The sequence below is a fragment of the Pseudonaja textilis genome, chromosome 4, assembly GCF_049901715.1.
Source record: "Pseudonaja textilis isolate UNSWEBS1 chromosome 4, rPseTex1.2, whole genome shotgun sequence".
Classification (NCBI taxonomy): domain Eukaryota; kingdom Metazoa; phylum Chordata; class Lepidosauria; order Squamata; family Elapidae; genus Pseudonaja; species Pseudonaja textilis.
In genome coordinates, this window is record NC_141993.1 from 29,681,250 (window position 1) to 29,709,138 (window position 27,889).

The following is a 27,889-nucleotide window of genomic DNA, read 5'->3' on the forward strand; positions in this document are numbered from 1 at the left end:
GCTATAGTTTGGAGCCTTTTAAAAGGATGCTCACTTTACCTCCTTTCTCTTTTAATCACTTTTATTGGAAGTGGTTGTAAATTGCTGTTAAGACTTGTTAAGAGCCTCTAGAAGAACAAGTTTTATTATACAGTCTGATTTTTCCTGCAACCTGAAGTGAAGAAAGATTTATCTGAGTTTAAAACTTTAAAAAATTGAAGATTCTTCAATTTCTGTGAAAAATGTTTTCCCCCAAACAAATTGTGAGAAAAAGATGGTTTTGTTCTATGGACTTGTCTTTGCTTTCCCTTTTTAAGAATCCCATCTTAATGATGTAGATTTATCCAAAACAATCCTGAAAGCACTTCTTCAACAAATAACATTACTACTTTTAGCTAATTATGTATAATTCTTGGCATTTTTTTGACTGAATAATTATTTAAATTATAATTCAGCTGAGTAAAAAGAAGAAAAGCAAGAACCGATTAAACTTTTTTTTTTCCTTGGGACAGAAATACATTTTTTTTTCATTCATATTCTAGATTGTATAATTTAGGGTTTGAAAATATTTCTAGATTCATTGAAAATGTTTTGGATTGGGCCCAGCTAAATCAAACTAGGGGCCATCCCAGAGCCTCCTCCACATGAAGGAGCTGTGCCGTAGAATGCTTTGCTGTATTTTTAGAGAAGGTGGTCAGTTATGGTATTAAAATTGAGAGATGAAGAGTAAATGGTAAGTAATTAATTTGTGGGACATCATTTGATGGCATTAAAGGTTAATACTTTTAATTTGTTGTTTCTAGTATCTCTTAATGAGATTTTTCTCAATTAAGTTTGAACGCTGAAGTTTAAAAATTTGTTTATAGATATATCTTTATATTTTTAGAGAAAATGATAAGGTATTGTGTAAAGGAAAGGAAATAAATATGAAATTGATTTATTTGTTTAAAATTAATATATTACAGCAAGGCAATGAATGAAATCAAAATGTTTTAATACCTGACCAAAAAGGGATATATAACAGAATAAAAACCAAGGCTATTCCTTTACTCTCTTTTGGGTAGAAACTATATAGCAGTGGTGGCTAACCTTTTTCATCTCCCATGTCAAAAATTTCGTGCATTCTTGCCAGAGGTGGTATTCAGCAGGTTCTGACCAGTTCTGGAGAATCGGGAGTAGAAATTTTGAGGTGTTCAGAGAACCGGCAAATACCACCTCTGACTGGAGATTTTACAGTATCCTTCCCCTGCCACGCCGACCAAGCCACGCCCACAGAACCAGGAGTAAAATTTTTTGAATCCCATCACTGGTGATTGCGCTTGTGTGCTCACATGCCAGCACTCAGAAGGCAATGCATGGGGGGTCCCCATGCACCCTGTGCATGTGCGCGTGATCCCCCGTGCCATGCATCTCTGAACATAGACACACATCTCCCACCCCTCTGCACATGCGCTGACATTCAGCTTAATTTTAGCAAAGCAATTGACAAAGTGTCCCATGACATTCTGATTAGCAAGATAATTACTTACAGGCAGATAAAATGACAGATTAGAAGGTAGATTAAAATCATACTTTGGGTACTTTGAGTATGCTCATCAGTGATTCCTCATCAGATTATAGTATAAAATATTCAGGAAGGTGCAAGACATTTGGTCCTGGCCTTGTACTTAAAAAAAAAATATTAATGATTTGGATGAGGAAATTGAAAGAATGTTTATTAGATTTTCAGTTGATATACAGTTTGGTAGGTTGGCTAATGCTCTGGTAGGCAAAAAAAAAATTCTTTCAAAACTCAGGGATGGGATTCTACCGATTCGGGTGAACCCGATGTTAAGTTTGCATCTGGTTCGCCAAACTGGTATTTGAACCAACTGGCTGGCCCTGCCCACCTCTCCCCATCCCTCCCAGGAGTCTCCATGCTGCCCATTTTCAATGGAGATAAGTGGAGGGTCTGCGCGGAGGCTCTGGGGGGGGGGGGAATGGGCCTTCCGGAAATCAGGTAATAGGCCTGTTTCTGGCTTCTGGTGGGCCTCCAGAGCCTGGAGGAGGCCATTTTTGCCCTCTCAGAGGCCCAGGGGAGGCTTCTGGACCCTTGGGAAGGTGAAAAATGGCCCTCCCAGAAATTCTGGTTGCCCCCCCCCCCATGGCTATGCCCACCAGCAACTGGGCAACGAACCCCTGTCAAAACTACATAGATAGGTTAGAAAAATAGACTGCAAATAACACTAAGAAATAACACTAAGAAAGGTAAATGCAACTCTAGGAAGATAAATTAAATGTACAGCCAGAGGCAGGGTCAGATTTGTGAAGTCATAAATTGGGAGAAGCAGTAGAAGCTGTGTTTGCCAAGGGATAATAGGAAATAAGGCTGTGTAATTTGGCAAGCATGCCTTTAAGAGGCATAACAAACCTGTGACGGGTAGGGAAAGCCTATTTAAATGGATATCTTAATAGCTAAGGAGGTTTATGTGAGCCATACAGAAGAACCGAAACTTACAGTGTTATAATAAAACAGTAACATATGAAAAGTTTCTGAAATTTTGAGACTCCCCTCCCCTTCAGAATGTGACATTCCAGGTTGTAGCTTGCATAACCTAAGCCTAAATTTGGGAGATGATGGGGAATTTTGGCTTGGTAATAACGATGTATTTGAAAAAGATCTTGGAAGACTAATTGATGACAAATTAATTGGGTAGATTCATGAGTATAAATACAAAAAACACAGACACAATTTTAGAATGTGTCAGCAGAAGTATCATTTTCAAATGATATGCAGTAATAGATCCAATTAATTTTGTATTGATACGTACTGAGGGACAGGGTGGGCTACAACCTCAGCCTTGTGAGTCTCATTGTAGTGAGTATATTAATTATGTGATTTACAATAACTAACCACATGAGAATCTTATGGATCCTAGAGAACAACATGACCTTTTTCATATATTCCATTTGTTTCCTTAACTATTTTATGTATTTCTTCTTTATTTATTACATTTAATAAATTATCTATGTCTTACCTATAATGAAATACAGTCTACTACTTCCACAGTAACCTATAACCAGGAGTTCTGTGCTTCTATTTGTCTGCTGTGCAGGTGTTTACTCTTAAAGGAATTTTTCAAATCTTCTGTTCTTTCTTCCTTCTTTCCTTTTGATTCTTTTAGAATAGGGCATCCAACTCGATTTCATTGAGGGCTGCATCAGGCTTGTGTTTGACCTTGGAGGACCGGGGGTGGTATGTGGCCAGGGATGGGCATAATAGACTTTGTTGGGCATTTGACACAGGCTCAAGATGCATTTCCCCCACTTCTTTCTCTCCACACTTACTTACTATACCCATTTTCCTATCTCTTCTGCTTATTACTTATTAGATATTACTGGCAAACATTTATTACTTATTCTTCATACTCCACTAAACTTTTTATTTCTAAATTTATACCTCATTGATTAATAGTAAATTGCTTTTCCAGGCATAAAAGCTGTTTATACTATTGTATGTTTATTATTCAACTAATAATAAAAATACAATAGCATAAATAACATGATAATACAAGATCTAACAGCAGAGGCAAATTTCCAGGATTGTAAATAGAAATGGCCGTCAATTATAGATTGTTGACTGTAGATTAAATGGGCATACAGTATGTAAAATCCAGCATTAAATTGTAGAATTAACATAGGATGTTGCTTGTTTTATATCCAGATCAGGCACTTTCTTGAAGCCATATAATTGTAATCCAGTCCAATCCAGTCCTCCAGCAGCGCACTGCTGGCTGAAAAACGGACTGCACGGAGGCCCCCCACAGCCCTTTTTTGGGCAGCAGAGTGCTGCTGGAAGCCGAGGAGGCCCAAAACAGGCCACATGAGGACCTCATGGGGCCTCAGCACAGCCCTTTTGGCCAGAAGAGGCACCAAAGACTGGTCCTTTGATATTTCCAGGCCAGCCCTGCAGGCCAGATTTAAGCACCCCGCGGGCTGGATCCAGCCCACAGGCCTTGAGTTTGACACCCTGTTTTAGACCAGGGGTCGCCAACCTTTTGGACCTCAGGGACCACTAAACTCATCATTTTAGATCCCAGGTACCACTAACCGGTTCTGTGGGCATGGCCTAATTTGTGGGTGTGGCTTGGTGATCATGTGACTGGCTGGGCATGGCTTGTATGTAAATATTATAAATATTTATATAAATATTGAATTTTTTATTAAAAAAGAGTAACTATTACCCAAAATCAGGCAAATCAGGCAGGCAGATTGAGTTGCTCACAGAATCATTCAGTGATCTATCTATCTGCCATCGGCTAGCTCAGCCCCTCAAATTTGCTTGCCATGAATCTGCATTGAATAATAGAACCTTCAGTTCTAAGGGAGGTTGGGCTGTGCTTAAAAGCAGAGCCAAAGATCTAAAGACTATCTAGAAAGCAAGAAATCCAACCATTTCCTGCTTCCTAGCTAAGCTAAATCTCCCGGCACAGCAGAACAGATAATGGTCGGAAAAAGGAAAAATAGCAATTGAGCAGGCAAGTTTGCTGGGTAAGGAGTGAGTGGGAGGGGAGTGTTCCCGTGGGCCATGTAGGCAGCTCAGCCTAGTGTTTCTGCGCAGACTGGATTAATTGCTTTGGGGTGTGCTCTGGGGGTGACATTTTTCTGTGGCCCACCAAAATTTTCTCACGGCCCACCAGTGGGCCACGGCCCACCAGTTGGCGACCGCTGTTTTAGACTATCCTCTGATGATCCTTCAAATATGTGCTATGTATAGATCACTGCCACAGCAAAAGAGTTTCATTCAATGTCATGTATGATAAATATGTATGTTCTCTTGTATCTTTCATTCATTCATTCATTCAATCATTTATTCATTCATCCATCCATTCATTCATTTTTGAAGCAGCCCAACCCCACAGTGGTTCTGGGCAGCTTTACAATTAAAAAGAAAACCAAATAACAATTCTAGAGAAGGGAAACTCCTTCCTTTGGACCCACCTAGATGTCAGAAACACATGCCAGGTCAGCTTCCCTATCCACAATCAAATTGTGGAGGAGAGTAGATTTATTGCATACCAACCTGGTGTTTATAAACAGTAGCTGGAGTCAAGGGCTGGTAAAGATCTGGTAACATGGCATTGAGGATGAATGCCGAGGCTTGGACATGGGGACTATATATAGGATTTCTTAATTCAAAACTTTTGCACTGACATTACAGGTAGTCCTCAACTTACAACCACAATTGAACCCAAAATTTCTGTTGTTAAGTGAGACATTGGTTAAATGAGGTTTGCCCCATTTTACAACCTTCCTTGCCATAGTTGTTAAGTGAATCTCTTCAGTGGATAAGTTAGTAACCTGATTGTTAAGTGAATCTGGCTTCCTTGTTGACTTTGCTTGTCAGAAGGTCGCAAAAGGGGATCACATGACCCCTGGGACACTGCAACTGTCATAAATGTGAATCAATTGCCAAGTGTCTGAATTTTGATCACATGATAATGAGGAGGCTTCAAAGGTCGTAACTCTGAAAAATTGTCATAAGTCACTTTTTCAATGCTGTTATAACTTTGATCAGTCCCTAAATGAACTTTTATAGGTCAAGGACTATCTGTATAAAGAAGCCACGCCTTCATTGTCTTTTTCCATGCTTAGCAATATATCTATTTTTGGGTATAAGAGAACCTGAATGTTTTAGACGTATGTCTTGAGTCTTATTTCACTTGAGGATAGACAGCTAATGTGCAACTATTGAAAATAGGTGAGGGAATTTAAAAAAAATCTTTATCCGTCAAGGGAAACATTTATACTGATAAGACTTATTAAAGTAGGTAACACAACTCTAGATTAAAATAAAATCAAACACGAAATGTAATCAAGGGGGGAAAAATCTATGGTTCTCTGACAAGAATGAATGTAGGCAGACTCTCTAAGATGTGGTGATAGATGTTTGAACATTCACACTGTGATTGTTATTCCAATTCCATATTTAGTGAACATAGGAAGAAGGGCCAGAATCAACCAATACTTTCCCCTACTTTTTATAAGCATTGACTGAATGCATAATCTGAAAACCAATGAGTGGGTGAAATATCTGTGGCGTTCAGATGCCTTTTCTTTTCAGCTTGCAAAAAATAATTGGATGCTTTAGATGCCTGAACTCAAAATTTCCTTACCTTTTCTGACAAAGCCGTCATTAGGAATTGGGAAGCTTTTGATTCTGTTTTGAGTGGCGATGGATTGTAAGGGGATTCAGACCTCATGGATTTGGGAGCTGTGGGAAAAGACAAGTCCCCAAAGGAACAGCCATCTCAGTCTTTAGATTTCAAATTTATCTAGAGCAGATCAATCTCTTTATCAGGGTTTTTGCATGCAAGTAGAGAATTGCTTGACGTAAAGAGTTCAACATTTATAGGAATATATTCTCTTCTGCAAGAAATCTTTTTTGGAGTGGGCAGATTCGTGGGAGTACCTCAAATCATGGTTGATGACCTTGGCTAGTTTCCATTTTTCACATTATAAATAACTCATTCTTGAGTACAGGGGATGCTCAATTTGAGTCCAAAATTTCTATTGTCAAGTGAGACATTTGTTAGGTGAGATTTGCCCCATTTTATGACCTCTCTTGCTACAGTTGTTAAGTGAATAAGGAAGGAAGGAAGGAAGGAAGTCGGTTGTTTAATGAATCTGTCTTCCTGTCAGCCCTCAACATTTTCTCCCTTTGCTTTGCATCTTTCGGCTGTCATAAGTAACGGGGGGAGGAGTGGGGATATGGTTATGGGAAGTGAGCTGGAGGTGTTACAAACCAGAACTGTATAAGCTGGGGGGGTAGATTCTTGCTTAGGCATCTATCCTATGCTGTGCGCAGCTGCAACTCTTTATCAAAATATGTCAAGGTCAATGGACAGAGGCCTCATCACCACCTGGAGATGCCCACATGATGATATACACAACTTTTCATTGGATGAGCCAGTTGAACTGTTGGGGGTGGGAACGTTGCCATTACTTTGTATGCGTGGTTTGCGCGCCCATTTTCTCAGATTCAGAATTCTTTTGTTGCTATCACTTGATTTCCAATGATTAATGGAGTCTAAGTATTTCTTTCTTGGATTTTGAATAGAGCTCCAGCTGACACTTCCCCATTGACTTTGCTTGTCAGAAAGTTGCAAAAGGGGCTCACCTGAGCTTGAGACATAGCAACAGTCATAAATATGAATCAGTTGCCAAGCATCTGAATTTTGCTCACATGATCATGAAGCTTCAAAAGTCGTAAGTGTGAAAAACGATCATAAGTCACATTTTTCAGTGCTGTTGTTACTTTGAACATTCACTAAACAAACTGTTGTAAGTCAAGGACTACCTGTACAACTGCTAAGCTATGGCTTTTCCAAAGAAAGAAAAAGATTGATTTATTGGCAACTAGAGTGGCGAGGAGGAGTGAGGCAGCATGGCAATTGCAGAGAATCTGCAAAACTGCCATTACTGCCTCTCAGCCTTTTCACTCCCTCTTCCATATTTAGTTTTTGAGTTCTTGAAAGACAGTTATATAGCAGGTGTTGAAATGCAGATTCTCCCTTTTCTGGCTGATGGGTAGCATTACTCACAATTCAATAAACTAACCGGTAAGCGCTTCACATCCACCGTGGCACTGTGCTAGGGGAATTGAATCTGTCTCCCTCTATGCATATTTCATTCTCATGAAACCACTGGAATCTCATGAATAAGTTTAGTCCCTCTGACACAACAAACATTACTGTAATAGTTGCACAGCACATTAAGAAGCCAGACTTTGTTATATATGTCAGGCAAAGTATAGCATATTTACAGCTCTGGCTTGATAGCAGAAATTTTTTGTGTCTGCATAAGTATTTAAGTATTAAAATAGGAAAAATATGGTTTGCAACGGTGAAATCTGGATTGTGTTGGTTGAGATATGTAATGTATTTTGCTTGAAAGGTTACAGTGGACATATTTCCAATGAAATATTTAAAAGCAAAGAAAAAGCAAAAGAGCCTTGTAAATTATGCCAGCATACAACTCTGTATTAAAAGTTGTGATGGTCTCAGTAAATACTGATTTCAATGTCTGCCATCAGCGATAAATGCAAAAAATAATATTTTGAAAGCAAAACTTTCTATGTTTTGAATGTTTGTAGTCTAGACAAAAGATAAATGGGTCAGCTGCTTTAATTGTCAGACGCCCAATAATCTTAATGGTATTGTTAGATAAACAATACTCAGATGAATCACACTGCAATTTAGGTCAATGATATTAAAATCTGAATACCCTAAAGCATAATTAGAAGTTAGCATTCATCAGACTATACAAAATTATTTTAATTTTATGTTTTCCTTGTATTTTGCTGCTTTTCAAACAAAACCCCAAACTACAACAATTCCACATTAGTTTACATAATGAAGCAAAATGTGAAGCAAAACACACTTCACAAAATTAAAACTCGTCAATTAAGACATTAAAGCACATCTATCAGATAAATCATGAACAAAAAAAATTGCAGGGAATACTGAAACCCCTCTAACAATAAAAGAAAAATCATCACAACAAAATATAACAAGTGCCAAGAAAATGAACATGATACCTTTACGAGATTAATTTCTTGAAAAGAGAAGCACTTCTTCCTGTGTTTTATCCTCTTTCTTTGCCAATTTAAGGATTGGGAATGAGAAACAAGAGGATAGAGGGATTCAGTTCAGGCACGTTATGACAAATTCTTCAGATAACTTGGCCAAACAGATAATATTTTATAATATTCTGCATAATAGCTTATGGCAAACAGCAGATTCAATCACTTTAAATTAGGTTTTTCTTCCCCTAAATCATTTTCTTAACTTTGGCAAAACCTATTTTAAAGTGATTGAACCTGCTGTTTGCCATAAGCTATTATGCAGAAAATTTGGAATCAGGGACCTGACTGGAATGGATTTATTACTTAAAACCTATAGACAACCATAAATAACATGTAGTAAAAAGTAACTACCAATATAATGAAATGTCATTGTCATATTTTTTTCAAGTTAAGAGGTCAACAGAAGACCAGATGGCTAGATACTCTCCCCATGATACAAATATGAATTTTCAAGAACTCAGGAACTGACAGAAATGATGTTCATGAACAATGAGAACTGTCTGAATAACTGAATGTCACATATCTTCTTTTGATAAGCTTTGCCTCTCAGTGGAAGGATGTTTTAGGTTAGTTATAACCTAAAGGTTATTAGGTTAGTTATATCCACCCCCGTGATAATAATATCAGTTGGGATAGTATAGTTGTCTGGGTTCCGCAGGGAAAATCTGATTTGGAAGGTACCTGTGTACACATGTTCCATCTATCAGCAACTGCTTAAATAAGTTGTGTATTTTCCTTTACTCCCATAGCAACAAGTGGACTGCATTTGTTTTAAGGGAATGCCTGTATATTCAAGGTACACATCCAGGTATGCTTCAAATTATTGTTTCTAGAAAATAGCACAGTCCTAATTGTTGTGCTGTATTCTGCCCAGAGTCACTTCTGGTGAGATGTTGGCTATAGTACATTTGATGAATAATTAAATTAAATAATACACATACTGTATACGTATTCATGTCTTAAGAGACTCACATGCTTTATAATAAGGCTTTTACATCTTCTAAGCACCTTGACCAACAGCAGCCAGACCATTAAATTCTCTAATAGTTTATGCTTCTGAACTATCTTAAAGGCAGCCTTACATGTGATATATTAGTCTGGATATTACCAGTATATAAATAATCAAGGTAAGTTGCATTTCATGCAGAAAGGATCACAGCCAGTTTCATTGATAAAAGTGTAAAGCTTCTTTTCTTCATAGGTAGCCCCAAATTACACTTTGACATACACAAGTCTGTTTGGGTGGGGATTAAGTTTTGGTTTGCCTGCTCTCATCCATCTCATCACCCTTATATAAAAGAGCTCTGACAAGATTGAGATTTCATGTTCTTTTCTTCTGCAGAGTAATAACTTTTTTTGCATCTTCCTTTGCTTAAAAATCAGATCATAGTTTGAATTGTTGGTTTACATACAAGTGCAAAACTATAGTTTCCTGGCCTGAGAGAAATAAAAAAAATTACTGATGGTCACTAATACATATTCAAATGAGGGAATTATTATGAAAAAAAGGAGTTGGAAACATAGAAGTCAAGGGCTTATTCACTTGCAGCTCAACTATGGTTTGATGTTGCATTTGAATTGACTCAACTTTGCTAGTGGGTCTTTCCTATTGTTTTCCCTCAAGGGAGATATGAAGCTTTGGTTTTATGACTGACTGAAAAAGCAGATTTCCATATATTCCATCCTCTCCTTTTCATTTTGAAGTAATATGAATTTCCATAGACATTAGGTTAGATTTCAGTCATTTTGTTAAAAACAACAACAATGCCATTATAATTAAAGGCCTTTCCTCTCATGTTTGAAGGCTGCATTATAGTACTTTGCTTTTTAAAACTGTGGCGATTCTAATAGTGTAACTTAATGTTCTTTGCAATTTTAAAACAATCACAAGTGAATTGAAAAATTCCTTATTAATGATACAAGAATGAGAATTATTTTCCACCAATATCTTGCTTCACTAAGTACAGATATTGTTATGCAAATCACCACTTAATTCACTGCCACAGATGTCCAATCCATTTAAATGATTCTCTAGGTGATGAAGATAATATTTGAGGATAACAGTTGTTGTCAAAACTGTTCATGGAACAAAAGCAGAATTGAATGAGTTGCGTGATCCAAATAACTAGGACTTTGTGCAATTGTTTGGAATTCTAAATCTACTTACTGTTACAATAACAAGAGATATTTCTTCCTTTAGTAGGATAAATAGGACCAAAGACAATAAGCCTATTTCACTATGAAACAACCATCTTTCTACTGAATTTGATATTTAATTAAGTTCAAAGTACACTCTTAAATTTTAACTTTGGAACAGATTGTTCAGAGAAGTTCTTTCCCATTGGTTTCCTCTTCATATAAAGACTTGAACTGTGGGAATCTATGGGTTGCAAGGATGCAGGATTACAGTAATAGATTTGTAAAATTTCCCATTCAAATATTGGTTTGAGAGATAGTAGAAAATTATTTTCAACTCTAAGGCTTAAACAACCCTCCCTCACCAAAAGTTCTGATTTTGATTCTCAGCCTGCTCCTTACAATTCAAAACAAGACCCAGGACAGCCAAACAAATAGTGGTTCATCTTTTCTTTGAAGATCTCCAGATGAAGAGAGTCTAATATCCTAAGTTGTGTCCAGTGCTTAGTTCTATTGTTAAACCACTCCTGTTGTAATTTAAACCTATCCCAATAGATACCTGTATCATCTTTTCTCTCACCTACAGTATGTGAAAACTGTTTAGATATTTAAAGAATGCTATTGTGTGCATCTTAAACTATTCTCCTGGATACTCTGCAAGTGATATTTGTATAATGAGTTACAGATTATTAGAGGGTTCGTATGTTTCCCTCTCAAACTTTCACTTAAGTTTCCACATAAACTTGCTGTGTTTTCCTATCACTTCCTATCCTATCACTGTGTCTTTTCCTCTTTCATTAGCAACAAGTAGGATTGTAGGACTAAGTAGGACAAATTGGAATGGAGGAATGCAATTTTGACTGAGGACAGGTGGAGCTGTTTGGAAGGGTTAGGGTTTACTGTAACTACCTTTGTGGCACTCATCTTGTGACACAACACCATGTCATATTGTTCATATCTTTTAGAAAATGTGGTGTTTGGAATTGGATCCAGTATACAAATAAATATAAATTAGTATGGAATGAGGTAAAATTATAACTTCACATGATTTTAAAACTTGGCTAAATATGCAAAGATGTAGCTTTATTCTGTTTTTCTAGCAAAATTAGCATTTAAGTAGGTTGTTAGCGTAGGAAGAAAAATCTAATTTTATTTTATATTGGCTGTCTTGTTTTAAACATTTTTATAGTTAGATTTATAGTGATATTATTGCTGTATAAGATCCCTGATGTTACATAAATTATTTATTTAATTAGGTAATTGGTGGTAGGTTTGGTTTGTTCAGGGAGGCAAACATCAAAATAGATAAAGCCCATAAAAACAGTCAGTGAGGAATCATTCAACTAAATTTTTATCAAAAGGACTATTAATTCTCCATGAAACATTATAATATTTTTAAAATCTTTAATTAAAGGTTTTAATTAGGAGGTCCCCTCAAGTTGGGCTTGACACCTAGTGATTTCATGGACAAATGTTCATTGCCTTGACCAGACTATAATAATAACTTATAGCTTTTTCATGGACATTCCTGTAATCTCTTTGGTTCTATCTAATCCGTGGTAGAACCCTTCCAGTTCCTTCAGTCTTGTCAAGCATAACAAACACACACAAACACACACACACACACACACACACACACACACATATATTTCTAGCCATTCATGCATTTGCGTTCCATGTCCAAAATTTGTAACTTATACTTGTTAATACTCATCTTAACTGTACAATCAGCCTTTCTTTGGTCAAGCATTGATTGTTTTTTCTCATAGCCCAAGGCACTCTTAATAGCCATCTTCAAAAGCATAATTTTAAGGTATCTATTCACCTTTTATCAGTCTGTCTTAATGTTTCATACCCAAACATTACCACTGAAAAGACACTTGTTTTAAATATATTACACTTATGTGAAAGTCACCCTACATTCACCATATAAACACTTAAAATCCTTCCTAGGACAAGTGCGTCCGATGTTTACAGATTTTTAGAATTCTTAGGTGACAAATGTTCCCTTGGTATATAGCAAGAGACACACTGAAGCAAAACTGTGGAGAAACAGGTTGAATAAGAAGCTGTGTCCTTGTTGTCCTTTGGCTCCAAGATTAATGTTTGGAATTTAGGAGACTAAGTTAGTGGAATCAGAAAGAAAATATAATCGAAGAGTCTGTTACTTGGGTAGAGATAAATAAACGTACACCTAGAAACTGCACTAAATTTATTTTTTATTTTATTTGTACTACAAACCTTTTTATTCATCTGTATAACTTAAGAGCATTGTGTTTTTCTTTAAAAATGAACCAAACTTTCAGGGAATCTATATTATTAGATTCTTTAAGGATTGTGGTGGCGCAGCAGTTAGAATGCAGTATTGCAGGCAAACTCTGTTGACTGCCAGCAGTTCAATTCTCAACGGCTCAAGGTTGACTCAGCCTTCCATCCTTTTGAAGTCATTAAAATGAGGGCCCAGATTGTTGGGGACAATATGCTGACTTTGTAAACCACTTAGAGAGGGCTGTAAAGCACTGTGAAGCAGTATAGAAGTCTAAGTGTGATTGCTATTTAAAGCAATTTATCCCTTATTGGTAGCTGATCAGTGCCAACTTGTTTGTCTTCTGCTTTTATATTTATATGTTCTTTCAAATCCTTTTCTTACCTCATTCATTTGCAGTTATCGGACTTTTATAATCTATCTTTTATAATACCAACTACCAGTATTTTAATATTTAAAGTTAAGCATTTCTTTAATTTTATTTATTTATTATTTATTTATGTTTATTCCTTGTGACATTGGTTTATGAGCCGTGGTGGCACAGTGATTTGAGTGCAGTACTGCAGGCTACTTCTGCTGCCTGCCAGCTGCCTGCAATTTGGCAGTTCAAATCTCACCAGGCTCAAGATTGACTCAGCCTTCCATCCTTCCAAGGTAGGTAAAATGAAGACCCAGATTGTTGGGTGCAATATCCATGTAAGCCACTTAGAGAGGGCTGAAAAAGCACTGTGAAGCAGTCTATAAGTCTAAGTGCTATTGCTATTGTCTCTCAAGGGGGGAAAAAGGACGGATAACTCTAGAGAGACACAATCTACAAAGTATGGTTAAAAAGTAATACTACATCTATCATTTCATTATTTCATGTGAGCTTTTCTGGTATAATCATAGCTTTGCCCAGTGCCAAAAAACATAACTTCCATGGATAATTAATTATGTATAGATGCAAAATCACCAATAAAAAGTTCTGTCTTCTATTATTGCCTATCTCACAGGGGTTCCCAATTATTTGTTGAATAAAATCACCAGTAAAAAGTTCTGTCTTCTATCATTGCCTATCTCACAGGGGTTCCCAATGATTTGTTGAATAAAATCACCAATAAAAAGTTCTGTCTTCTATCATTGCCTATCTCATAGGGGTTCCCAATGATTTGTTGAATAAATATCCTCTAATGCTCTTCAAAGATTTTCTTTGATACCGATGTTAGATTATTTAGGGATTTGGACAAGGAGAGAATGCAATAATTAATGGACTATTTTTCTGATTTCTGAATGTTCACTTTTCTAACAATAATTTGATTTTGTATGGTATTATTTTGTATGCCCTGCTATCTTTATTTGACCACCATTGTGGATTTTAAACACTCACTTCCCTGCAGGAAACTGAAGGAGACTGCTGTCCTCATATTTCTGTTTCTCTCTTTTGACCCTTTGTTCTTTTTCTCTTTCTAGTTCAGTCTATTCTTTTTGCCTGTCATTCAAAACTGCTTGATCTTTGCTTTGTTGTTATTGACATTCTCCTTTTTTTTAGTAAGAGAATGTCAAAACTATTCCAGTGCTGGATTAAGAAATGCTGAATACATAAGCTTGTTGGATTCAGACTTGAAAATGGCTCATGCCTGAGAGAGTAAAATCTGAAGTATTTAGGCAAATCTAGAAGTTAAATATCAAAAATTAAGGCAGACATCAGGTTCTCTATTCTAAATCATGGTATGTTTTAACTGTGGTTTCTTGAACAGCTCAGAAACAGAATGATAGTTGCATCAATATGCACATCAACAGGAAAATATATCAATATAATTTGCTCTGCCTCACAGTCAAGCTCTAACCTTTCTCATTAATGAGGCATTGAGTGGTTGTGTGGTTATAGCAGTACTGCAGAACAATTTAAGGGCAATATTTGGTAGATGGTTCCACCAGTTGGTTGGAAATCCCAACCAGTAATGGCTCTCCTTAAAGTGTGGCAGGTCAAATGGCATGAAAGTGGTAGCTATTCAAGATATCAGAGTGAAGATGCTTTGCACCAGGGACTTGACACTTGGACAATCTCTGAATACAAGTCAATCAATCCCCACAGGAGTGATGATGTACCTGCAGCAGTCTCAGTTGGCAGATAGGAGTTCAGCAGATGCTAGCCCCAACAATCTACAAGATTGTGAACAAGGCCACACATATCATTCATCTGTTAAGATTTGTACTCAGAGAAGACAGAGAACACAGAATTGGAACAATTAAGGATGAATTGTGGACCAATGAGACAGATGCTGCATATGACTCCGTATCTTCTAAAAATAATTAGTGGGGCATATTGTAATGGGAATAGTCAAACAGGATGTACTATTTAATTAGTTAATTTGCTGCCCATCTCATAACTATGAGTTGTTCGATTTTGTTAAACTGGAGCTTTTAAACATCTGGTTTAATATGATATATTGCTAACACCAACTTATGACTGGAAAGCGGCTTAGTGTCCTAAGCCAAACTATGGTTTATTTACTAACCCATGGTTTATTCAATGATAGTAGCACATTGTATTAAGCTGAAAACAAACCAACCCACAAAAACATTATGGCTTATCAAGATGTTGTCATTCCAGTCATATTCAAAAGGAATGGGCTAAGATAGCTGCATAAACAAGAGAATGTTGCTATGGGCTTTTATTTTATGCCTTGCAATGAGAGAAACTACACTGGTAGAATGGAAACTCCTTGAATATTTTCCTCTTCATATGCAACAGATAAGAGCCAGAGATTGTATATGGCATTTCAAGTAGAAATCCCCTCCGTTTCCTCCATTAAAAAAAAAAAAGAGGCAGAGAAGACACCCTGGCTTAACATAGCTCAAGCAATTATTTTCCAGCATTTGATACTGCGCCTGCATATTGCCCAGAATACAAAGAAGTTGCTTTTCAATTCTGCGCTCTGCTTGTATAGCTGGCATGAGATAGCTGTGGATATGTTATTAGAGGACTTTTAATCTCAGCAAGGTTCATAGCTCATTTCATTATAATCTAGATACTCAAGTATCATTAAATAGCCTGAAATGGAATGTTCTTTAAGGAGCAAATTGCATCTCAAGAATCATCATCCAATAATCATGTTTTCAAGAGAAGAAAGTCTTTTTGTCTGGAAATTCTGGGACTTTTAGTACAGCAGGCCTGGGGAGCGGCAAGTGGGAAAAGATAGGGAGAGGATTCAAAGCCGTTCTTCCTGGAACTCTTAATGGCTTTGAAATATCTGAATAGGATATCTTGTTAGTGACTCTGTGGTTGAATAACATTGAACTTCACTGTTTGTGAGCTTCCTTATGTTTCCATCAATGCAAAATGGTGAGGAATTGAGAACCCAGAGATTAGGGACATAGAATCAGATGAACTCAGATGAGTCTCAGTTCAATCTTCCATTCTATTTAAATCAGTGAAAAAAAAAATCTATGGATGCTGAAGACAACGAATGTGTAGAAATGGACTACATAAATGCAAGATGAATTACTAAGTTTCTACTCGTTAACAGTTTTATTCATAACTTTAACCTGCTCTTCAAATAGCTCTGCATAATCTCGGCCAGCAGTCTTGCCCTTTGACCTCCAAGCCCAGGTCAACTGAAGACATCAATATGCAAAGCATGTATCCCACCAGTAATTATTTTGTTAGGAGAGAATGGCTTGTTCTTCATCAGCGAAGATTGCAAGGCAATAGATGGAGGGACCCGGACTGTACTTTTCCTGTAGGTTCCTTCTAAGCAGACTTGATAAAGTAGGCTTCACATAAAACGAGGCAGATATTCTCAGAGCCCCGTATAAAGCCTGAAGATTTGCTATGTTTTTAAAATAATCATCCCTTAAGTGCACAAAAGGATAAACATTTACCAAAATAAGCATTAAATCTGCAGAGAAAGATAAATTGGGCTGTTACTCTTGCTGCATTGGGAAGGAGCACCCAAAGCAGCTGAGCCTGCCGCTGTTTTGCAAGTGGAAACGCTTAAGAGAAACTGATTTAAAGCAGAAGAAAAGTGTCCTTTCTTTTTCCTTGGTGAATAAGAGTGGTTGGCTCAAAAATGAAATACAGATTTGAGGAATTATACAGAGATAATGAAGCTCCTCCTTCCCAATAACAATTTTGCTTTGCAATGAGAAATTAGTTTTAAGTTCTTATTGTAAAAGACACAAGCAGTATACATTATGGGATCAATGATTACTGATTTAGAAATAGGGAACATTTTAGTTAACTAAACTGCTGATCTTACTCTAAACTTATTTTCATATTTTAAACCTATAATTGGAAAAGACTAACTGTTCATTGTTTCATGGCATTAGTAATTATTACCCTGTTTCTCAACAACCCGTTGAGATCTGCTGATTTAAATTCTACACGCCAAATCTGTTGTTGGCAAAAAAAAGTTCTTAAAAAATAATGAGATAATTTCAGTGACAATAGCATCATTATCACGCCAGCTGCTGCGATTTCCCCCCCCTCCCTTTCAAATGTACCCCCATTTTGTTTCTCTTTTTTTATTTTAATTTGTGGGATATATAATTTGAGTGTTATTTTAAATGTTGGGGCTGTCTGGAGGAAAGAAGATTAATCGTAATTGCTTTGATTCTTGAAAATTTGTGCCTCCAGGCAAATTTTCACATCTACAAATAGACTGTTTAGAAATAGTTCTGCAGAACTGTTTCTATTTCTAAAATGTAGCAACCCACGGAATTTATTTTTACATTATACACATGTGAGTTCAGATGCTGGCATGAGGAATTCTTAAGTCTCCAGAATTGTTACTTAACTACCACTCCTGGTAAATGTGAGAACCAGCAAGGGCAATGTTGAGGAATGTTGGGAATTTTAGTTTTGCAATATATGAATTGGTACCTGTTTCCCATCATTGTTGTAGGTTAAAAATACACCACTAAAGCCCATGGAGACATATCTAAACCTCTGAACCAGGGTGGGATTCTACAGGTTCGCACCTATTCGCTAGAACCGGTTGTTAACATTCTAAGCAGTTCGGAGAACCGGTTGTTAGAAGAAATTACTGGCCTAATCCTGTAAGGAAGTCAGGAAGGAAACATTCTGGTGTTGCTTATAGAAACTGCCTCTCCATTAACCCCTTATTACATTCTTGGCAGGGCTAGACTTCCTGTCTCAGGAACTTCTCTGGAGTTTTTTTTCCCCTTCCTTTGCTGGTACTTTGCTTGTGTGGAATGACCATTCAAAGTTACAATGGCACTGAAAAAAGTGACTTATGACCGTTTTTCACACTTACGACTGTTACAGCATCCCCACAGTCATGAGAGGCCAGGCGAGGAGAAGCGTGCCTCGATGTGAGTGATATTGAGTTGGCCGCACCCAGCCAATAACATGACCCACAAGCCATGTCCACCCAGTCACATGACCACCAAGCCATGCCCACCACCTAAGCCACGCCCACAGAACTGGTTGTTAAAAATTTGAATCCCACCCCTGCTCTGAATGATACAATCTCACACATGCACTCTATGGACAAGTACGTTATGTAGAGAACAGGATGATTATATTTATAATCTTTCCCCCTTTGAGAAAACTACAGACTTACAACAGTTCATTTACTGACTGCTCAAAGTTACAACAGCACTGAAAAAAGTGACTTATGACCGTTTTTCACATCTACGACTTTGAAGCATCCCCATGATCATGTGATCAACATTCAGATGCTTGGCAACTGGTTCATACTTCTGACCTTTGCTGTGTCCCAAAGTTATGTGATTATCTTTTGAAACCTTTTGGCAAGCAAAGTCAACGGGGAAACTGGATTCACTTAACAACCGGGTTACTAACTTATCAACTGCAGTGATTCACTTAACAACTATGGAAAGAAAGGTCATAAAATGAGGGGAAACTCATTTAACAAATGTCTCACTTAACAACAGAAATGTTGGGCTCAGTTGTGGTTGAAAGTCGAGCACTACCTGCATGCATTGCGTGCTTTTTCTTGAAGGATGTAATAAAATAATTTAATTTTCAAACTTTAAGATAACCTATGATTCCATCATTCATTTTAGAAAAAACATTTACAGTTAAGATTTCCTTTTTTTAGAGCTTACCTCAATAACAGATCTATAAAAATTAATCTTGAAATCTTTACTCAATGTTAAAATATGTGCTTGAGTTATTCTATCCTACATACTAAGATAATGATTGAATTCCCTTCTCATTTTCTGAATAGGAGCTCACAGAATACAACTTTAGGACTGCACTCCTTTAAAACTCTCTAATCAAGAAGCCCTATGGAACCAGCTTGATATACAATTATTTTTTAAAAAAAGATCAACCTGATTTTTAAATACCTTAAGAACTTATTCCTTCTTTAATAAAAACAACTGAAATAAGGAGGACACTAATGATGTTATTTGTTTTGATTATGAAAAGAAAACCTCAGACTGATATAACATTTTCCAAAAGTCTCATAAATGTGATTATAGATGGGAGAGATCTTCTATCTTGCTTGAGTAAAGTTGTTTCCAGATCTTTTTGACATAATTTAATCAAAGGAAAAAGATCAGATGCAGTACTAAATGTGCTCTATTGTTTTATGTAGTAATTTTTTGGACTGCTATGTAAAGCTTTTGGATTCAGAGGCTATTGTTAGGTAGTAACTATGAGTGAATTGTTGGGTTGTACCCTGTGGACTTTTGGGTAGCATGTAACTACTTTACAATAACCGTTGCAAGTAAGATGTTAGACTTGAATAATATGAGAACTCTTCTTAATGGGCATTTTCTAAATTATCCAGGGAAAATCCTAAAAGGCAGTATACAATGTGGATGGAATGAAATATTGATAACACCCATGCTTATTCTGCAAACTTATGCCTTCAAATTGCTGCCTTGTAATTCTGAATCACATATTTCCCTTTCTCATTCCTCTTATCTCAGAGAGATCTCCATAAAATTAGCTAAAAATAGTTCTTGTGCTGAAGATCTTCTTGGAATTTTTTTTGGGGGGAGGACTTAGTTAACGCAGAGGTCATGGGCATACATCAGAGGTGGTATTCAGCAGGTTCTGACCAGTTCTGGAAAAACAGTACCGGAAATTTTGAGTAGTTTGGAGAACCGGCAAATACCACCTCTGACAGGAGATTTTACAGTATCCTTCCCCTGCTACACCCACCAAGCCATGCCCATAGAACAGGTAGTAAAATAATTTGAATCCCACCACTGGCATACATCCCAGTGGTCTTCATTAAACTGTGTGAAATAACAGCAAGATATCTACCTTCTTGACTAAACAAACTGTTTCAGAGAGAAGGAGCCATAGCAGAGAAGGCTTCTTCCAGGATTGTCTTAGTTCAGGTGTGGACTTACAGCATGCTTTCTGCGCTTACCTGAATTAGATAAGCAGATTCAAGTTTGAATGAGTGATGTCCCAGACCTAAGATGTTTTAAAACTCAAGATAGGTCTCTCTTATAGATAATCACCAGTGCCTTAAATTTACTCAGAAGCACATTGGTAAGTGGTGCAATTCCCACAATGAAATTCATGTGCCTGTGCTGATTTTGACTCGATATTACTGATCATTGCAGTATTATAACATTGTCTAGTATTGGCTTACTCAAGCAAATGGCAGCCCATAATTGACTTAGCTGATCTTGAACAAGTAATGTAGCATTTGACCTGACTTATCCACAAAGATGTAGACTACTGTAGACTGAAAATGCAAATAAATAAATAATAAAATATCACGTGAGGGCAGTGGCAATCATTCCCCATCATAGAATCACAATTCCAAGTCACAATTGCTGTTGTTAAGATACAACCTGCAGTATCACCTGTAGTATAAGAGCCATGGTGGCATGGTAGTGAGAATACATTTGGTGGAAGAGCAATTCCCCAATCACAGTGTTTAATGCCATCTGTGCTGAAATTGTTGGCTCTTTGTTGCTATACCCTCACTTTGATGGTTCATAGAGTTTTGCAGTTGTTAGCACTGAATTATTTCATTGCTATTACTAAATTATATTCTTCTAAGTATAATTCGGATATTACCTTTGGTATGGAAAATGATTTTTTCATGTTCTGCCCTTATAACATTGGGAGGTCTAAATGTTACAGTCCGTATTTGCCTTCTCGAGTGTTGGGACATTGCTAAAATGGGAGTCATCATACTCTACTGCACTGATGATGTTGACGATGACAATGATACAGTTATTATGTAATTTAAAAAAAAATCATCTGCATGCTGCCTAGAATTACACAACCAATGAACAAGTAAATACATGACTTCAAAGTGAAAGAATCTAATGCCATCCTTGGCTTTCTACATATTTGTGGGGTTTTTTGGCAATTTTTCTGCTGGCTAGGAAATTTTGGGAGATGAAGGACATATATCTAAAATATAAAGAGTCTGGGAAAGGCTGTTCTCTGACAAACTGTTGTCTTAAGCCTACCTTCTCATCACAGGCTAAAAATTATAATAGAATCAAGCTACCTACTATGTATTCTCATAAGAGTCCCTGTGTCAGCTTTCTCCTGCATGAGGGCATTTGATGTCAAGTCTCATATTCTTCTCAGCCATCGTAGCCTTCCAGACATACTGGTTACTTATAAGAGAGAAAAACCAACACATTTGATTGACTGCATTGTCTTTAGATATTTTGCTAAAATGACATTACCAGATGCTGACACTTTTAAAGAAAAGTGCTTTTATCAAAAGGTAGACTTGCCTTTTCCTTCATAATTTTCTGAATGAACTTGTGCAGAAAACAACATGGCTTGCTAAATGATTTTTTTTGGGAGGTCATCACAACATCTCACCATTGTTTACTGATTACAATAGATAAAAAAGTATAAAGACACATTAATTCAACTTTTTGTTGTTGTGTTACATCTAGGTGTGCATTGTACAAAAGAGAGACACAGAGAAGATGTATGCCATGAAGTACATGAATAAACAACAGTGCATTGAAAGAGATGAGGTTCGGAACGTGTTCAGAGAATTAGAGATTCTACAGGAAATTGAGCATGTCTTCCTAGTGAACCTTTGGTAAATTTCTTTTTTTCTTATATTTTAAAGAATGTATCAGTTCCACTGATTTTCCAAATGTATACATCTAGTTGAAAGCATGTTAGTCTTTTCAGAAAAGAGTATTGAGTACTGCAGTGCATAGAGTATGATTTTTAAAATTCCACTATACATAAAAAGAAAATGGCAGAGTCCACAATCTATAGGAAACAAAACTTAGCATTATAGAAATCCGGTGTCTTAATTACATATATCTATAGAAATGGAGAATCCAGTTATACAACAGCTGGCTTATGAAAAGAGTTCCTGTGATAAAACATAGCTTCTTAATACGTGGCTACAATTATAGAATTAGATAATTATTAGATTAGTTTGGCTGGCTGGTTGCCTGGCTGCCCATGTTGGTTCAGAATTTATAAGAGCTGAAATTTAAGAAGGCAGAAGTTTGTGGAGAAAGCTGTTGAGGAAAAAGAAACCAATTGGAATAGTATAATGTCAAAAGGACAAATGGAATAAATGAAGAATGCAATGAAATGAAATGTAATAAAGATTAAGCACTGAATAGTGGAAAAGACAAATATACCACTTTGATTAATTGTGGAATCACATTAATCGGGATTTTTTTAATTTGATACAATTGGACAATGAGATTCTGAGATCTGTATCTTATTTATTTAGGGAAGGATTTCATAGGAAGGCTACAATAATTTTTGGAGAATTCTTCTTGATTTGGTGTATTTACTTTTTTCATTTAAACTTATTGTTTTTTTAAAAATGAATTATATTGAATTATTTTGCTACAGTATCTAGCAGTTCTCTTTCTGCTGTCACTCGTAATAGTTTTCAAACCAACCACAAGCTCATGTGAGGAACAGGGCTACAGAAAAAAAAATACTGAACTGACATCAGCAAGGTTAGAATTTGGGGAATAGACCTCTTAGTCCATTAGAATAAAAAGTCACATCTCTACTGAAATTCAGTTGCCCTGTCTCAAGACTGAAAACATAGCACTCTTTTCTCCCCTCCTTCCCCCCCATAACAAATATGTGGGGTGATTGACCCAAAGTCCCCTAGTGAGCTTTTATGGCTAGGGGTAACTTGAATGTTACTTGTTACCTTAACTACTGTGTCACAGTAAGGAGGCAGGGTGGGGACATGTCTCCTGCTTGGATTGCATAGGAGAAAGCTTAGCATAATAATAAATATAGAAGTCACATCCCTGTTGTTTTAAGAATGTAAGAGGAAAAAGTATGCTGGATCAAAGTTAAAGGTTAATTTCACATTCTCTTTCTAAACGTCCATCCAGGAACCATAAACATAACATGGATCCAGTAGCTTCTTCTGTTTCATTTTCTACAGCAATCTGCTGTTGAAATGTGCACAGATCCAGTCTTGGAAATAAGACATACCTATGCTGAGTACTAAGCATTGATAGCTTTATCTCTTATGCAGTTGTAAAACTTCCTTTCAAAATGTTCAGATTGGGTACTGTTACTCCTTTTTCTGATAATAAATTGTGGAGGTTAACTGTGATATATGAAGACTTTCTCCGTTTGGTATTATGTGAAGGAATAATTTCTTAGCCACTCATGGATATCTGTCTATACTAATAATGTGTGTGTTTTTAAGGTCCCCTTTTTACTCTTAAGCTGAAAAGGCACTGAATAGCAATGTGTCTCACAGGGGAATTGCTCAAGCTTTTTTATCCTTTTGGTTGTCTTGTCTTGTTTTTATCTACAACACTTTGAAATGTAAATACCCATTCTTCCTGTAGCTTTCTGAATGGATAATTCAGATCTTAGCTCCCACCCCCCCACCCCCAAGAGATAGGCACAACTGAGTCATCTTATGAAATGACATTTAACAAAAAATAGTAATAAAATAAAATGATAAATAAAAATGCACCACATATTATAAACATTTTTGGTTAAGTTTTCAACATTTTCATCCCTGAGATCTTACACTCTCATCTAAATTCTTATGAGTGTTTCTCCTAGAAGTTTTGTTGAAGAATGTAGAAGCATAAAGGAATAACCAAGTTATGTGTTTGTTTTACAAAGATCCAAGTAAAGTATACACTCCATTTATTAGAGGTGATAAAGAGAAGTGGATGTTTCTAACTCGTGTTTCTAAGCCAATTGTATCATCTAGATATTCTTAGGAGAAAATAATTCTCTGACCTATTTGATCAACCCTTTCACATTTTTTTCCACTCAGCTTTGGCAGATAGAGCAAAAATGTCCAGCTAATGACATCCCAGAATTTCTGTATTAAAAAGATTCCAGGCAGCTCAGACTAACAAAATCTTGCCAATGAGTCATTCACACTGATGGCACTGGTTATCCTTTGATAATGAAATGAGACAGGCTGCTTGGTATTCCAGTACATTATTGATTATGCCTGGAAAAAATTACTGTGTAATGATCATATTATAGAAGTCATGTGATCCAGCCAGATATAGAAACAGGATTACTTGAACAAGTTAAAATGAATTGTGACAGCTGCTCCCTACTAGATACAGAATAGGGGACAGCTAACAGTAATAAGCATTAAAACAAAATGACACCCCCAAATATATAAATATCAGTGGTTCAAAAGAACTGGGACAAATGAAAGAAGTTGAAGGTTATATATTTAGATAGGTAGAAGCCTTGTTATTATTCAAGCACATTCTGGCCAATTCTTCTGGAAATTCTAGAAACTGAAGTCCCAATGTATCCAGAGGTTACTGGATTAGGTAATATAATACTAAGGACGTCTCATTTCCAGGTCATTATGTGGCATGGAGAACTATCATAAGGCATAGTAATATTGTCTGTGAAAATATAATGGAATTCCCTGTTCCCTCATTTTTCTATAGGTATTCCTTCCAAGATGAAGAAGACATGTTCATGGTGGTGGATCTACTTTTGGGTGGTGACTTGCGCTATCATCTTCAACAGAATGTGCAGTTTACAGAAGAAACAGTTAAACTATATATCTGTGAAATGGCATCAGCTTTGGACTATTTGCGCAGTCAGCGTATTATACACAGGTGATCTTGCACTCTGTTGTTGGCAGCTGTGAGGATCAAGTTTCTAACTCTATGAACTCATCTCATTCTAGCCCAATGGGAACAACTCTATGGAATCTCAACTCTGAAATTGATTTTATAGTCAAAGTAAATTTTCTTCAGTAATTTTTGTCTAGTCCTACCATGAAATGGAAGGACTATTCAGTGTAGGAAATAATCACAACCTAACTTTCTAATCCTGTAATCTTGATCTATATTCTATTTATATAGAATTTTGAATATGCAGGTAACTTCATGATCACGTCATCTCAATCTTAGATATACTTCTATGTAATTGATTTCTTTCTATAGGGTTATAATTGAGACTAGTGGCTGCTGTATCAAAATCTTTCTCAGTTTTTTTATTGTTATTTATGTCAAAAGTCTGGAAAAATTATTTTATCATAAGTCAAGATTGTTTCAATGCAGAAAAAACCTATTCAGCTTTTACCGATATGGTGCTTTTTAGATGGGTTCCTCAATTTTTAGCCAATTCTTCTGGAAATTGTAGGAACTGAAGTACCAACACATCTAAAAGACACCAGGTTGGGGAACATTAAATTAATGACATCTCATTTCCAGGTCATTAGCTGCCGCCTCTTCTTTCTCTTTCTCTTTCTTTTTTTCTCTTCCTCTTCCCCCTCCCCCCTCCCCCTCCTAATAAGGAGGCACGTAGGTTATGGACTGAGATTAGAACTCTGGCACTCTGGAAGAGTAATTTCCTTTTTACCTACCATATATATAATTTCACTCTTCCCCTAAATGCTTACATCAACCAGTGAGTTACTGGCTCAGAATCATCCAGTGAATTTCCTACTGAATGACGTTTGGAACTAGAAGATCCTGAACTTTAGTCCCATATTTTAACTACCATAGAATAGATAGATCCTCATGTGGAGAAATGCATTCTCAGGGACATGCCAATGGAAAAATTACACTCACCTATCCTGGCAGTGCACCCCAATTTGACTCTTATCTAGGGACCCATGGCGCCTGCTTATTTAATACAGTTGGAAGTTGGAAGGATCTTCATCATAAGACAACTCTAACTGGCAAGAATTGTTTTCAATCCCTGACATGCCTTTGCTTGCTGAGAAAATGTCTATATGTTACATTCAAATGATATTTCTTGGAGAATATCATGGATATTTCACAACTCTGTTTTTGTGTAGCTGATAATAGATAATGTTTTTACATTCTTGGAAACAATAACAAAAACTCAGTATGTTTAATGGCTTATTAAGTCAATTTGTTTGATGTGGAAAAAGAAATACAATAGTTGCCTTTTTTCTGTCAAGATTAAGTTTTATATATGTATATGTATATATATACACACACACACATATACATTTATTTTGCTTTTCAGAGATGTGAAACCAGACAACATTCTCCTTGATGAACAAGGTAAGGAAAAATTGCATGGTTTTTATTTCTGGTCTCCTGGTGTCTAAATGGAAATGGAAATGCACCCATGTGGAGTTGTTGTTTTTTTGGTGCTTTGTATCATGTGAATTTATTTCAGTATTTTAATATTAGGCTCTAACTTCTGCAGCAGTGACAGACACACAAGCTTACAGGATTTGAAATGGGTTTCTCAGCAAACCCGAAGGGCACAGCCATTTGTGACTCCTGCATTTATATTAGGATATTATTCCTTAGTATTTATGGTGTTTTCTTCCGTAATAATAGTAATATATATTACGTTTTTGTTTTGATTACCGTGTTGTGTTCCTGGTTTATTGCTTTAATAACTTGTATATAATGAGGATTTGCTCTGGTGGTGGAGGCAGCTTATATGTTGCACAAAACAAATGAAGAAATAATTGGTGGAAAAGAGACATTATTAATAGCTACTATAATTCCAGTTCTGACCAGCGCAACTTTATGCAAAAAACAACTACAAGCCTTAAAGCATCCATCTCTCTCTCTCCCGCTCTCCCTCTTTCTTTTACTCATCTATTTTCTTTCTCTCCATTCACATACTTTCATGTATACTTACTCTTTCTCCCCCACCCCTCTCCCTCTCTCCTCTGTCTGTCTGTCTTACATGCACAAGCTTACTGTTATGATTTATGAAGTAGAACTAGCAACCAGAATACAGATCATTAAACCAATGAGGCTTCTCACTACCTTCCTAAGCCTTTTCTCAAAAATGATTATTTCCTATTCCCAGTAACAGTTGAAATCAACCATCTATTTATTCCCTACCAGGCTGATCAGCTGCACTGCAAGGAAAAGCAGGCAGTGCTCTCAGTCATTCTGTGGGCCATCAAAATTGTAGCGGAATACTATTTGCAGGATATTCATTATCTTTTACTAGTATAGATACCTTTTAATCTGTTTGTATGCCTAGGATGGCAGAATCAAGACAAAGGTTGGGTTTGAAGAAAGATACCCAAAGTCTGCTTCAGATACTGGGAGGATTATAGCTTACAAGTGTGTCATATGCTTAGAGCAGTGTTTCTCAACCTTGGGAACTTTAAGATGTGTGGATCTCAACTCTCGGAATTCCATGCTGGCTGGGGAGTTCTGGGAGTTGAAGTCCACACATCTTAAAAGCTCTCAAGGTTGAGAAATACCACTTGAGAGTGAAAAGATCACAGCTCTGGTACCTGCATTCTCCAAACCAGACTAGAGAAAATTTTCTATTCTGACATTTTTGGGAGACTTGCTGTTGGATTAGCATAGACAATGACTGGCTGGCAGTATGACCCTTCCAGTGATGCAAAGATGAAATGCACAGGAGCCATGGTTTCCTCATTTTACTTCGAGCAATAGAAATATGTCTCTTCCCTTGGTGGAGTTGCCTGGGTATCATCAGTCTTCACAAATAATCA

The 27,889-nt window shown here is 36.7% G+C and overlaps 1 protein-coding gene across 2 annotated transcripts in view; it reads left to right on the forward strand.

The window, feature by feature from the left end:
- STK32C (serine/threonine kinase 32C) overlaps positions 1-27,889 on the forward strand; it is a 200,177-nt gene that overhangs the window by 139,391 nt on the left and 32,897 nt on the right. For both annotated transcript variants that reach the window (XM_026710606.2, XM_087932495.1), the window contains exons 3-5: positions 21,870-22,021; positions 24,861-25,034; positions 26,419-26,456. In XM_026710606.2, coding sequence (XP_026566391.2) covers positions 21,870-22,021; positions 24,861-25,034; positions 26,419-26,456 — 364 coding nt within the window. The remainder of the gene's footprint in view (positions 1-21,869; positions 22,022-24,860; positions 25,035-26,418; positions 26,457-27,889) is intronic.